The sequence below is a fragment of the Nilaparvata lugens genome, chromosome 2 (assembly GCF_014356525.2).
Source record: "Nilaparvata lugens isolate BPH chromosome 2, ASM1435652v1, whole genome shotgun sequence".
NCBI classification, from domain to species: Eukaryota; Metazoa; Arthropoda; class Insecta; order Hemiptera; family Delphacidae; genus Nilaparvata; species Nilaparvata lugens.
This window is the reverse complement of record NC_052505.1, coordinates 72452867-72468425: the sequence shown is the minus strand read 5'-3', so window position 1 is coordinate 72468425 and position 15559 is coordinate 72452867. Positions and strand designations below refer to the sequence as shown.

Genomic DNA, 15559 nt, shown 5'->3' with positions numbered 1-15559 from the left:
CCAGAGGCTACACTACAGCCCAAATTTCAATAAATAAAAAGTGATTCATCTTAAAAAAGGAATTCTATTCTAATTCATAAAACAGTCCCAATTAAGGTACTTCGATCCTAGGTTATGTGTCATCGTTCAATATTATTGATCAATATACACTCCAAAACAAAACGACACACAGATTTTGAATGTCAAGGATATCTAAAATGAATGGAATCAATAAAATCCATTCATAACGTTTCCCCTCGATACCGATTAGGTTACATGTGAAACATCATATCAAGAATATAAGCAAAATATGGTTGATGATTATATTGGAGTTTATTGGTAGATAGATAGTTGCCTTTTATTGGCACTTTACATAATTAAAATTAATGTGACTGACCTGAGTTCGACGGGCAGTCCCTCGAGCTCGGGCACACGGCACCAGTGCTGTTCGGGGACGAGAGTGATGAAGATCTGTGTGAAGTAGACAAAGGCGACGAAGAAGGCGAACGGGATCATCATGAGGAAGAGCAGTTTCTGGTAGATGCCGAACTCGCCGAGGTGCGGCAGCACGTCGTCAAAGTCCATCGGCGGCTTCTTTTCGTCCTCCTTGACGACGGCGACACTCTTTTCCACGGGCACCTGCAGGTTTTCCACGCGCAGGGAAACTGTCTCCATGGGAGCGGGTGTGGTTTCCTGGGGAGCCATTCTGTTTTATTTGAACGCAACAATTTGACAGAAACACGCAGAAGGCTCCAAGTACGACGGCATCAAACGATCTCCGGCGCACGATAGCGAACTGCGAAATACAAAGCGAACTACGACAAACGAAAGTCGCTGCGGTGAGTTGATTACTGATGCGCTTACATGCTGCACGCCGCAGTTTTGTTGCAACGATCCCACTCCTCCCCCCTCGCACTAAACGCCATCTCCCTCCCTCCTATCCACCAGCATCCAATCCAACACATCACCACACAAATGTCCACAACTATGGAAATTGTATAAGAACTATATACAAGGATTTGAAAGCGTGTGAAGTAATGTTCAAAGCCTTTTAAAAACTCTCAACTCAGTTCATTGATTCAGAGCTTGAAGGTTCAGCTAATCCTACTACTCTTCATAGAGGAAGATAAAAAAGCTTGTTCGAGAAAATGCAGTAATGAGTAATGCTATCAAAGGCGGGATCTAATGAAATCAGTAAATATTCCTTCAAAATAACAATCTAATATTTTTTTACCAATATTGTTTCAATGCAATTGAACATGTAACGGAACTTGATATCAGACCGTAATTATTAACGTAAGTGACTGAATATTTCAGTACAGTGCCAGTAGTATACATTGTACAGTATATCTTCCATGGAGGAGATATAGAGCTATTGATTACTACTGTATTTCGAAAGTCAATCTGATTGAAGACGTTATACAAATATGATAGAATATCTGAAATGAACAAAAAGTTTATTCAGTGCATCAATGAGCTACAGATTTCTTCTCCTCGGATTCTGCTAGCTACATCTGAGGTTATGGAAATCATTGATGAGAAATTGAATTTTTCAAACAACTTAATTATGTGAACACCCCCAATGGGTTCTCTTTCTTCTCAGAAACATTGATAGCACACTTGAACTCTCCAGCAGAAATCTCAGGAAGCTTCAAATTGTCATTTAAAAGTAGGCTACACATATACTGAATTTTCAGTCTTTTCTGTCAATTTGGTCTTGTAAAAGCTGTGAAAACGCAGAAAAACGCTAAAAAACACCTATTTTGGGCGTATCTTTGACGAAATATTGAAGTCCTCTTAAGACAAAATTTCTAGACCCTTGCTGAACTTCTGTATTGAATTTGAACATGATCTGTCAGTTAGTTCTTGAGCAAGCCTAGAAAACGTAGGAAAACGCTCAAAAACCACACAGTCTTGAGCAGAGCTTCAAAATTATCGGATATTAAAAAAGTATTACTTATGATGAATCATTTTATACTAAAAATTTTTCTCGAAAAACGAAAGCGTAGACTATTATTAGGCAAAATATAAAATGATATTAAAATTTCCTAGACATTTTTTGGACTTTATTCAAAGCCAAAATTTTATGGCTTTGTTTCTGAATAGCTCCCTGAACAATGGATATAGTACTATAGAATGTTATATATATATATATATATATATATGCCATTTGTAGATCTATTCATCCTCAAAAGGATGAAATCAAAGTCAGCTCGATATCTTGATTTGGAGTCGAGGCAATTGTATTATTTAAAAAAATATTGTGTGAAGGAGGCAGAATGGGTTTCTACTAATGGGTCCCTATTGATAAATAAATAAATAAATAAATATACTTTTTAATTTTTCACGAAACCATTGCAGTTTCGAACTTTAAGGAGGGGGGTTGTCCTGGGGGGAAGCAAGTGGGGGAACGATGGTGACTCCAGGCTATGTACTACGTACCGATTGGGAAATTGATTGTTGAATTATAAAACATATTCAATGTTGAAATGTTTTCGTATAATTGTATTACTTTTAACCTTTGTAGTGTTTGCAATCTTCTCTTCTACTTGTGTAACCAGCCTTACAAAAACACAACTCATCCTCTTCTAAGTTTCAAGTCACTTCTATAATTAGACAACGAGGTATGTTATTCAATACAGTTTCCTTCTCATGTACATGATGAGTTTCAATTGAAGGTAAAGTCTACGGCCAATATTGATGAAACTACTTGACCAATCAAAAAGGTTTATTTTTCAAAGTCGCTACTTTTTTGCCAAGGATGATGCCGACATGAGCTACAGGCTTATGTGTGGGTAATGAAACTGATGATGTTGAGAGATGAGAGGACCTACAGCTCTAGGAGAGTTTTGAGCCACCGGGAAGCAAATTTAGACTCATAGATTTCTTCTTATTATTATTCTTCCCCTCCTTTTTCTTCTTCTTCTTCTTCTTCTTCTTCTTCTTCTTCTCTTCTTCTTCTTCTTCTTCTTCTTCTTCTTCTTCTTCTTCTTCTTCTTCTTCTTCTCTTCTTCTTCTTCTTCTACCTTTCAGGGGATGATGCCTAAAAGGTTTAGGCATCTCTGCCTGTTCCGAACCTCATATCTGCCCATCTTTTCCTTGACTACAGAAGACCTGTAGAAGGGTCAAACACGATAGACCCAGAACTCAAGTTGACGAAAAGAATACACCCAAAGTATCTCCTGCTTGTCGTAAAAGGCGACTAAAAGGGGGCCCTCTTCTTCCAGAGCCCTTATTCCCACTCCCTTCTTCTTCTTCTTCAACTGGATCTTTCTCTTTTACGAATGACAGTTTTTCTATTGACTGTGCTTTGTGTCATTCTTTCTTTTAACTTGTCATTTATCTTCCTTGGCCAAGCTCTTGACTTTCAAGCCCTGGTCTCTCAATAACAACTATGAGACCAAAGGCTTATTTTCCTTTTCTATTTGTTTTTCTACCGGGTGGACACGGCTCGCAGCTGTGGTGAAAGCAACTTGTCTAGAGGAGTAAACAGATGCAGTGAGGCGGCCAGGGGATTACTCAATTACTAACAAACCTCAAAAAGCCTCGGATTCAGGGTAATGCTAGCCAGAGCACCAGGCTAAAATTTCACCAAACTACAGATGCACCAACCCTTCTATATAGGTGTGAAACCTGGATGTGTCAGGGCCAGATGAAAGTAGACTCATAGATTTAATTCCGATAAGTTCGGCTCCTATCTTATCTCATCGACAGCTTGTCAGCGTGACCACGAAAACAATTGCTTCGCCAAAGTCACTTATAATAACTATCAACTAAAGAGAAGAGATAGCATAATATCAAGAAGATATTTCACGATGTTGAGCCTTTTAAATTGAAGTTTTTATCAGAATGAAGATTTTCATTGTTTTTTCGTGAAGCAATGTGATGTTGGTAGTCTCCCATACTGTGCCCGTTCAATACAGTAATATATAATAATAGACGACAGTAATCCACAATAATCGGTTTGAACAAACAGTTAAATTTGGAACCCAAATGCATTCAAGAACATTGATGAGATATCTTCAGCTATATTTTCTCTTTGATTCAACTCACTGATTTTCATTTGTCCGCCATCACAGGGTAGTGCTTCTTCTGCCTTCCAGCGGAACACAAAGTATAAGAAGAAGAACTCTATAATCCTATTATATTAAGCGAGCAATTTCTGTATTTATATATCTGGTTATTTTTATATCTGGTAATTTTTATAGCTCGCGCTTTGCGCCTGGTGCATATCTCATGGATAGATGGATGAATAGAATTTTCATTACTATTTTGAAATAATGTGATTAAAAAATTAATATAATTGCATATTTCACAGTTTTGTCTCAAAATATATCTAAAAAATTGATTGAAATTTAAATTATGGTAACTAATATAAAAAATAGCTAATAAAAGTCGAAATTCATCGACAAAAAAAATGTCACAGACCGAGGTTCGAACCTAGATCATGTTTGTAATTCACTGAGCTTTGAGTTCTGATGTATTACGCCTTTACGCTCTCGGCCATTGCATATTTTTGATCAAAGAGGCCTTTAAGTCAGGTAACGTATGTAGGCTACTTATAGTGTATAGCGGCAAACTTGAAGCCGGTTTGCCGGCATTTTCACAACAAAATATTGCTCTGAAAATAGTTAAATCATAGAGAAAACATTCGAAGATTCAATCTTGAGTGGGCCTAATGTTTTCTCTATATGGTTTGATATTGAAGAAAAATTATCTAAAAGTTTTAATAATGAATTACGGAAAAATTACTAGGAATTTTTCAGTCAAGGCTGAGTTTCACCAGTAGGCTTACCTTAAACTTTAGTTCTCTGCTGTATTTTCCTATCATTATTGTTGATTGTATTGCATTAAGAAGTGGAATTCGATAATAAAAAAGAAACAATTATTACTCTACCTCACTTTTAAATATTGATACAATTATTGTACTTTGATTTCAAATTCGATTCTTCACTTTTAAATACTTGCGATACGTACCTTTCTGACAATGGACAATGCAGCCAACATTATATTGTTGAGGCTATGGAGATATCATCGTATTCTATTGTTTGATATCAAAAACACAATAATAAATATTAAATTATGAAACAGTAATTCATAAAATATATTATAGACATGATACCACGATTCACGATACATAATTATATAGATTATTACAGTCGTTATGAGATTATCTCTATGATTTTTGTGAGATCGGACACGATCAGCTGTTATTCAAGGTCATTTTACAGCCCTAGGGCCGTAAAGTTTTACCGGCCTGGTCGGAAAACAATCACTTTCGGCCTCCATATGACGCACGTAAACCAGCTCATTACATCCAAGTGTGGCGAAAAAGATTTTCTAACTTGCTTCTTATTCATCCAAATTATTGCAGTCTTCTAGCATTTCCATAGTGCTGGCTTGGATTTCATAATGAAATTAATGCAAACGTATTTAGAAATGCATTTGAACAGTGCGACCCCACGATGTTTTAACCTGTGATCAGGCGGGGCGCTCCACGTGTTTTTTTTGGAATTTGGAAAATTTGAGTGGAAGAGCGACAGTACTAATCGAGTTGTCACCGCGAGATGTAGTCACAGAACAAGTCTCGGCCTCTAAATTAGGCTTCGGCCTATTTAGATGGAAACTATCCTTATTTTTATTTTTTATAATTTAAAACAATGTAGTCTGGAAAATAGTAGTTGAAATGTAAACGTGAGTGATTTTGAGTGCCGATTCATTGGTTAAAATTTCTATTCCATGGTGAGTGCAAAATTATTTTATCAAGCTCAAATAGATTGACCAGATAAATTGACCGAGGCCCTAGATTTATTATAGAGTGAGTTAGCAAATTCTTATCTAAATATTAATTATGAATCATTGCGGTAGAGTCCTAATTTGAAAAATATTATTTGGAATTATTTTCAATGTAATTTTGAAACAAATAATTGAATAAATAACCGGATTGTTTACAGTGAAGATTATTATTGGATGAAACTAAGTTTCAAAGATGACCGATAACTTTATGTTTGAATACAACTAGTTAATTAATGTCAGTAGTATTTCTACAAAATCTTTTATTTTACGCTCCTGGCTTGTGATAAGTTACTTAGTTGCTAAGACAGGTTTTATAAACAATAGTGAAGATCTTGGCATTTGGATGAACGAATCCATCCAAAGCTCCCAACCGTGGATTCAAATAATTTAAACAGGTTGATAGTTGAGTAGAGATTTAAAAAGCAATTTTTTTTTCCTTGTTACAAAAAGGGGTTTCTAGTAAAATCCACCTTGCCTCCTACCGTTACAAATGATGTCAGGTGTGGGGTAGTTATTATAAAGACCTCCACCTGGTTACAGTAGATCTACAATCCGTCGCGGCTCAATTCTGGAATTTATTGTGCTCAGTTCAGTTTAATCACCTAGACTACATTTTGAGAAAATAGGATACGTTTGTATCGGATAGGGTAGGTTCAAGTTGAATAAAATAATTGAGAGTCATTCATACTGGAATGAGGAATTATTTATATTTGCAATACTAAACTCTGTGTAATCCTTTTCTTTGGGAGAGGGAACCCACTAGTTTAATTCCCCCCTTGTTTAATTTCTCTTAATTCGTCTCCTCAACAAAACATATCAAACACCTCAAAACTTGTGTGTTTATTTAATCCGTGTTCTTAAAGGAAATGAGATTGTTAATCGTGATATGTGTTAATTTATTTTATCGGGAGAGATACTGCAGTCCAATGTCTTGAGTCGATCATCGTACTCAAGAATGTGTTGAAAACCAAAATTCACCCACACTACCCATGCTTGTCGTAGGAGGCGAATAAAATGGACCTCATGGCAACTCCAGAAGTTGCCTTGCCTTCAAACCCACGGGATCTGCCCCATCAGGGCAGTTTCGGAGGGGCAAAAAGAAAAACACAAGAGACCAGAGATGGGTGAAACTCCAGGCACAAATGTAGGTCAAGAGGCTAAGTCGAGGGTGGCCAGGTGCCCTAGAGGCAATTTGGCGACCCCTCCTTCAGCGGAAGGACCTATAGAGAAGCCAGGAGTGAATATAAAGAAGCAAGGAGAAAAACTCACATAGGTTACGAATTTGTGGGTGGAGGGACCAAAACTCACCACTTCTCAGAGAAGGACGGCCATTCAGGTAAAACTTCTTGAGAGAGGTGAGGCTTTTTACCCTGCAGAGTTTCGGAGGGGCAAAAAGAAAACCCAAGAGACCAGATATGGGTGAAACTCCAGGCACAAATGTAGGGCAAGAGGCTAAGTCGAGGGTGGCCGGGCGCCGGGCGCCCTGGAGGCAGTTTGGCGTCTTCTCTCTCAGCGAAAGGATCTACAACATAAAGACCAGGAGAGGAACTCACGGAGGTATCGAGTTTTGGGTGGAGTAGCCAGACCTCACCACTAATCAAAGAAGGACGGCCATTTAGGCAAAACTTCTTGGGATAGGTGAGGCTTCTGACCCTGCGAAGTTTCGGAGGGGCAAAAAGAGAAAACCCAAGAGACCAGAGATGGGTGAAACTCCAGGCACAAATGTGGGTCAAGAGGCTGAGTCAAGGGTGGCCGGGCGCCCTATAGGCAACTTGGCCACCCCTTCCTCAGCGGTAGGACCTTCAAAGTAGGCCAGGAGTGGAACTCACGTAGGTCACGAGGACTAATCAGTCTGAAGAGACTGCCAAGCATATCACACTGGATTGTAACAAGCAACCGGGTGATGAATGGGATGTTAGTATAGGGAAAACTCCTGGCTCTTGTGAAGAACACAGGTATTGGTTGGCCTAACTAGCATACTACTTGGAAACACAATAAGCTTCGATTGACGTGTGGGGTTCTCTGAACCTTTGGATCCGTTCCTTCAAAAACAATAAACAATAAGCAGATCAGAAATTCTCATTACTGTTTTCGTTGTCAGGTTGTCTAAAGCCAACTACCCATCCCAATTGATAATCCATGATAGAAAAGCTTGAGAAAATATATGTGCTCTTCCAGATATTATACTCCACTCAAAAATGTCTTAGTTTTTAAAACAATAGAATAATACTTTGTGAATACAAAGTTATTCAATAAACGTTTATTATTCAATAAACGTTCTATGTCCTTGTCTTGATATTAGAAAATCCTCTAGATTCTTGTTGAATGAAGTGTTTTTCCCAGTTGAGGTGAGCGTACACTAGGCTAGGAACGGCGCGGCGCGGCTCGCTGGAGAGTGGAAAATGGAAGGTCCGTGCACTGCGGCACGGCGCCGTTTCGGACTAGTTAGTCGGGACGTAGATTTGTCAGTTGCAATTTGAGGTTAGACATAGTTGTTGAGGTTAGAGTTCTATTTGAGGTCAGTTCTAATTTGAGGTTGTGATAAAGTGGCAAGACATGAGTGATGGATGACACAGATGAAAAAATGTTATTTTTGGAAGTTGTGGTTGAAGCAAAGGAAAACAAACTATCAAGGAAAAAGGAGGAAATATGGGTACATCCCATTAACATAACGTAATCGTCGATAATTGATCAAAATGTGAACTGGAAGACGACAGAACAGCAGGCTGTTTACTGAACTGGCCTGGCCATGCTCGGAATAAGCAGAGCTCGGAAACAGCCGAGCTCTCACGAGGTTACTCGAGCGCGGAAAAAATCCGACCTACCCTCTGTGTACTAAGTCGTTAGAGCGGTGCGGCGTGGCTCCGACCCCGAAAAGTCCAGAAACTTTTCGAGATCCGCGCCGTGCCGCACGGCTCACCCGACCCAATGCACGGAGGTACACTTGATCACATGTATTTAATTCCAGGTCGAAAATTTTCCGCGCCGCGCCGCTTCACCGACCTAGTGCACGCTCTACTTTAATCAGTTGCTTAATGAAGGAAATTGATATAAATTTTCAGAGTTTGTTCTGAAGCTCTTTTTTCGGACATTCCCCAATAGAATAAAGTGCATTTTAGATGACCTTCAACACTGTAAGGATTGTACACACCTTTCATTATTTCTACATTAGGAAATTTTCATTCAAGTACATCAGACAATTTTCACGTCGATTTTATTCGAACTACATTACAGAATGGTAATCAATCCAGATGAAACTGGATCCATTCAGATTATTATCGGCAGCTAGTTTAGTGGTCTGCTACAAATGCACTGAGAATCAGTGTAGGAGTTACGGAACAGTTTGTATGAAAAGTGATATTTTAATCATGCTATTTTGTGGACTTCAGTTGAAGAACCTTCTGTCTGCCGACTGAGACGGGTCAGTGTCGTTGTTTTGTTGCACTGTAGTGAAGGCCTTCCATCAACCGGGCGTCCCCAACGCAGCGACCGGCGACTGCGTACGAGTAGAATAGTTTTTGCTAAATTTCCGGTGAAGGGAGTTATGTTAATATGAGTACTGTTTGGAAGGCTGCCACCACCTCTCCATCTCAACTAATTGGTCAAGAAGCAATCCGTAACACCTATCAGGGAACATAATAGCCTGCTTTTCGTTATTGTTTATCATTGGATTATGCTAATTGAAACTTCAATATTAGAATAACTCAATGAGTAGATGTGGAAATCGAAGTATAGAGTTACCTGTGATATTAGGCCTTTATAAGGCAAATAAATTCATATTGTCGGTGACAAATTCAATGTAATTCAAGCTTCCTAGCTTGAATACTCTGAACTTTAGAACATGGTGCAAACAGCGAATCAATAAACCACTTCATGTTGCATACGATTTCATTGATGTTGATACATTCTAATAAAGTTGGAGAGATACGGTAATGATTTACACGTAGTTCGTCAATGCTGTAGAATCGATTGGAAGCCTTTTAAAAATAAACTTCTCACTTTCAGATCATTTCCATTCCTACTGAGAAAAAAATGTTATTGTTTGACCTTCGCATTAATTCGTTGCATTTTTTATAGCTGTTGATGAATGATAAATTCAGTATTTTTCTTTCAATAGAGAATAAAAAATAACGATCCAATATGATAATGCTCTATCTAACGATTTTGACGGTCATTGATAAAAAAGCTTCTTGGAAAGGCTTCTCAAGTCCATGATAGTAAAATCGTATGGCTTTTGTTGGTGGGGTGTCCCTTACGGGATGATCCCACCTCGCTTGGATATATTAAGCTTTATGACTGCCATTTAAGCCTTGAGACTGACATACTTCAGCCGGGATCGATAGTCTAACGTGCCCATCCGGTAACATGGTAAGTCTATGATATAGATAGTCAACACTATCGAATGTAAATAATCTATTAATAGTCTATTATGTAGACTATCCAATAGAATCTATCTATAAATTTTACTTCTAGTAAAATGTATTAGTGCATTACAGATATTGAGATCAAGAAGAACAAAAGCATGATTTATCCAGTGCTAACCAGTTGTAGGCCTATCAACTCATCTCCTTCTAAGAAAGACTGCAGGATGCCTGGTCGGAACTCCAAACAGACAGGATAGCGGAAGCTTTTCCACTCGATGAAGTCATTAAATTGGCTTGCACTTCATCATTGCATGCAGTCAGGATCAACTTGTCGAAAAACTCAAGGAAGAGAGAGATATTGCCTAAAGTCAAGGTATGGCACGGTTATCGACTCTTTATCACAAACAGCTTTGTCCTTCTGGATTACATTGATTTATGAACAGATATATCTGGTTCAGGTGTTCATTACATTGTGATGAGGTGCAATATGTGCTAGGAAAATAATATGATAAATCAACATCTCCAAACCTATTCCAATAACTTATGATGATAAATTCTTTTCTCTCGAATAATTTAATACAAGACAAGTTATTATAATATATTTGATGTTAAGTTAGATTCAATCAATCACACAGTACAACTTAGAACTTTGTCTCATTCTAATAAATGTTCCACAGTGAAATGGTTTGGTTACCGAGCTTAGTTTGTTTAAAATTATCCTAATATTATTTGAATATTGTATTTTTCACTTTAGTTTATTTTTGGTTCGTTTTCACCTTCAGTGTTTGGGTTATTTTCTAATTCTGAGTGTCAAAAACTTGAATGAATTTGCAGAAATATAAAGACTTAACTTGGGAGCAACACAACGCTTTTTGTACCATCAATGACAAATCGATACATGAATGAAGTTACACTCTCACAGCTACACGTTTCTTTCAATTGATTAGTAGCTTACTATACATTCTTTCCTCTTATAGATCTCATGTCAAAGAGGTCAGTCACCCAACTCGATCGAAAAACATGTCCTATTATGAATAATAAGGAGAAAAGAGGAGGAAAAGACGTGTACTTTCCTTGAATAAGTATTTCAAGAGAATTCAAATCAAATGGACATAAACAGTATAGGAGGTTCCATTCCACACTTGAATAAAGTAGCCTGTCCACTTGGTTCAATTACACTATGTGACCTTAAAACGATTTCTACTATAAAAAATTCATCCCTATCATAATCTTAAATGAATGTAACTATTATAATCTTGAGATGTTAAAAATAATTTAGAATGTAGGTCGTAGACTTGAGATATGGTTAATGAGACCTTGTGAAGTCTACAGTAATGGAATATGATGGACTCTGGTTGTCTAACTGTTGTAGTCCAATCTTAACGAGTCCAGTAACCATTGTTGAGCATAGCGCTCCGGAAGAAAGCCATCACGTTTGGATATTACCGATCTGATCAGAAATTAATTAGGCGTTAAATTGTGACGTGGGCTGAACTGGTTTATCTGGTGAGTTGGGCGTCGTGATAAGGCACTCCAGCATTCGATAGGAAATTACTCATTACAGAATCGGAATTTCAGGTACCGGTAGGCTACTAATCTCAAGGCGAAACTTCAATAAGCCCACTTATAGATTCACTTAAATTTATTGTAGTCAAGGTGAATCAGTAATGCAGACGACGAATAACTTTAATTGATGCTTTTTGTAAAAAATATTACGGTCATATGAAAAGGTTCATGTATGTAGAGATTGGGTAAATGTAGGCAACATTATACAATGAAGAGAAGTTGCTGAAGTTTTGCTGGTGGGAGCTTCCTATTTACCATACACTTTACAGCTGCACCTACAATGAATGATGAAAATAAATGGAAACAATTTTCCATGTTATCAGGAATATCTAGAATATAATATATTATTACATTTTTGGCTGATTGGTTTAAAAGAGTGACAAGTAAGAAAATGTTTGATACTTTCCCACAATTATACTCTTAAATTTTCAATAAAAAATGTAGTACCCTTTTTATTTAAAACATTCCAAAGACTAGTTTCGGCCTACTTTGGTCATTTTCAAGTTGAAACAAAAATAAACAAGTTGATAATATATGTAAGGGTACTGCATGTTTTTATAGCCTATTGTTTTTATTAATTTTAATAAAGTAGCCCTATAAGTGTAGTGATTTTGTTTCCAAAATGTTTGTACATGTGCATGAATGATTAACATTTTAGACTACTAGGTAAAGTAACCGAATAAAATGAAGGAATTGAAATATAGCTCACATATTAATATAATTATTCAGAATAATAATTTACCATCAGTCTTGATCAACGTTTCATAGCAAGTAACCGATTTCCTTGTGTGAAATCATTGAGCTTTCAAATTTATCTAGTAGAAAGTTTACACTTTGAAATATGAATTGAATGGAGGGTACTTTTCTCTGCCATGTCACCAATAATATTCCAGTGAAAGAGTTATTTAATCAACTAGTTAATTAGTTAATCAACTAGTTAGTTAGTTAATCAACTCTATTTTTTTGATTCCAATACCGGTATGCTGAGAGCATTTTAGATAGGTTGTTCAGAAACGTTGAATGCTTTGTTTCCATGTTCAAATTCACCCTGCTTCAAACAGCTCTTGTGAACAGCTCTTACTCGCCTGCATAAGCTCTCCAATCCATTGTGTTATACTGCTTTTTATGGCGATAAAATATGCAAAGGAAAGTATCATTACGCATAAGTAATGGTGAAATGATATGGCATTCATTATACATTGAAACTGGTTTGCATTTCCCAGTAGGAGTTGTTGCAGTTAACTTTGGAATAACTCTAATAAAGTGTGAAGTACCTACAGTGCCAAGACTGTTATAAGTTTGAATTGCAATGGAAGAGTGATGGCTTGTTATGATTTTGACTGAACGCCTTCGTTCTCTGAATAGGAATTGATGAATAATACTTTTGAAAGGCGTTGTCCATGAATACAAGAAAAAATGTTTCGAACAGGTAGAAGACAAGAGCATGGCAGTAAACCGCGAAGCGTCAGGAAACGGTGAAAAGTTGAACAATTTGTTTAAATTTTTTAAGGGCGAGGTCAAATGTTATCCAAGTTCTACTACTATCCTTCCTGAATAAACAATAAAATACAATAACTTATAGGCCTGTGATTGGATTGGCTATGTCTCTGGTGGACAAACATTCATGGAGGATGACTGAGATACAAGAAATTGAAAACCTTTTTTCAAGTTTTAGTTTATGTCATCTGTATCGTAACGCTCCACTACCTCCGTAAACAAAGCCATAGTGCATTCGTGTGACGTCAGCACATGTAGGGCTCCTACAGCAATAAAAATTCGTTGATTTCAGCTGATCTATATCAGCTAGTGTTTTTATTGGTGTAGGAGCCCTACATGTGCTGACGTCACACGAATGCACTATGGCTTTGTTTACGGAGGTAGTGAACGCTCTCGCTCTCATCCTAAATTATCAAATCCATTAACTGACAATTAATCAATAAACAAAACAGACACCCTATCGCAGACACATTTTAGTTAAGTAAATTTTGAATAAGCGAATAATATTATTATTAGAGTATATTATTCTATTAATCTTTTTAAACCAATTAATTCATCAAAAGCCATTACTAGTTTTCTATTAAAAAACTTTTATTGATAAATCACAAAAATATATGTGTAACAAAACAATTAGTGAATTGTCGCTTCTATACATAATAAGTTAACAAGATAATATTATACAAAAGTTATACATGCGAGAAAAAAACATTATAAACTGAATTTTTCATAAGATTGTCCGATAAACGACGGTTGAGAGAGAACTTATCATCATTATCATAAAAGTTGGTAAACTAAATCCCGTCCTGTAAAAAAGAACGATATGCTAAAAGTACCTTTAGTTTATAATATAACAGACTAATTTTTGATAAAAGATTATATTTTTGTACTATCCAGAGTGTTTTCCCTGTAATATTAATTGCTCCAATTGATATACTTATATTTTAGTGAATTATGATATAGTAAATCTTATAAAAATCTATTGAACTAATTATTTTGATTTGCGCTACTTCTAAATATACAAAGCCAATAATCTATTGTATAAAATTAGCACTTACACCTAGATAACGCTGTATTTCTTATTATATTGATTCAAATGTGAGTTATCATCCTCTATTTCGAACTTTCCTCGTATTCACATGGGCTACGTCGTTATTATAATATAGGTAACCAATATAAATAATCAACAGTAAAAAATGTTATATCTGCTATGCAATAACTCACTGAGTTATAAGTTTGAAAAATGGAGAGTTGATTTCTTTTATAATTCACGACATTACTCTTCACAATTGAAAAAAAATGGATGTCGAACAGGTCCAATTTATAGTTCTAGTTATCATTTTATAATTGAGAATTCCGGGTTACCAACCCCCCACCCCCACCAAGCTCATGGGCGCACTCCCTACAAATTTAGAAAAATTAAGCTTCTACAACCCCCTCCACAAAGTAGTGATTTCGTCAGTAATCATTTAAAACACTGCTGACCTTTTTTGGGACTACCCAAGATTTGATTTTCAGCCCCCCTCGTCAAAAATTTCAAGGAAGCATTATGCGTCCATGAACCAATCCCCCCTCCCCACAATGGGCACCCCTGAAAAATTTACATTAGCGAATGCAGCTCCTAGTTTTTTCATAAGGTTCTTTAAGGTTGGCCACTAATGACAGGAGATAAGTGTATCGAGCATGTATAAACGGACATGTTTTCGAACAAAAAGACATTCACAAAACTTCGAACGAAAAACAGCTGTTTGACAGCAAGTTCTAGCATAAAATAAGCAATCATTAACAATAAGTATAAATCACTGAAAAATTACAAAAATAGTGACAAAAATAATTCAACACCAAATAGAGCAACGAAAGAAAAATAAACAAAAAATTGAAGTTATTGACCTCAAAAGATGTTGTTCGAAGCCTTTAGCTGATAATACAGCATGCATGACGAGCATGTGTGTACACACATGACGTAAGTGGCCAGCCACCCTTAAACGTTTAATATTTACAGGTTCGAAATACCTTCAAAGAATAACTGGATACTTACTCATTTCTCTTTAAATTTTTATGCCTAGGTAACTTAACTTTAGGTAACCTCCAAGTAAATGAGTATTCAACATCAACTTACATATTACATACCGGTAACTCGCATATGAAAAGAAAAATAATCCATAGTCTACACACAACTGGATTATGAACAATTGAGTACATTGATGGTAATAATATAGGAGTAGAAGATCTACATAAAAATTGGAATCAAATGATTCAACAAAAGCAAAATCATTCAGCCTCCACACTACTGAATTATAGACAATAGACAATTGAGTGAAATCAGATATTATATAAGATATAACATTTTTGAGGACCAT

The 15559-nt window shown here is 36.6% G+C and overlaps 1 protein-coding gene across 1 annotated transcript in view; it reads right to left on the bottom strand.

Moving 5' to 3' along the window:
* Positions 1 to 846, bottom strand: part of LOC111062864 (organic cation transporter protein) — a 43210-nt gene extending 42364 nt beyond the window's left edge. Inside the window, exon 1 of the mRNA XM_022350559.2 lies at positions 377 to 846. Coding sequence (XP_022206251.2) covers positions 377 to 684 — 308 coding nt within the window. The 5' untranslated portion in view covers positions 685 to 846. The remainder of the gene's footprint in view (positions 1 to 376) is intronic.
* Between the last annotated feature and the right edge of the window lie 14713 nt (positions 847 to 15559).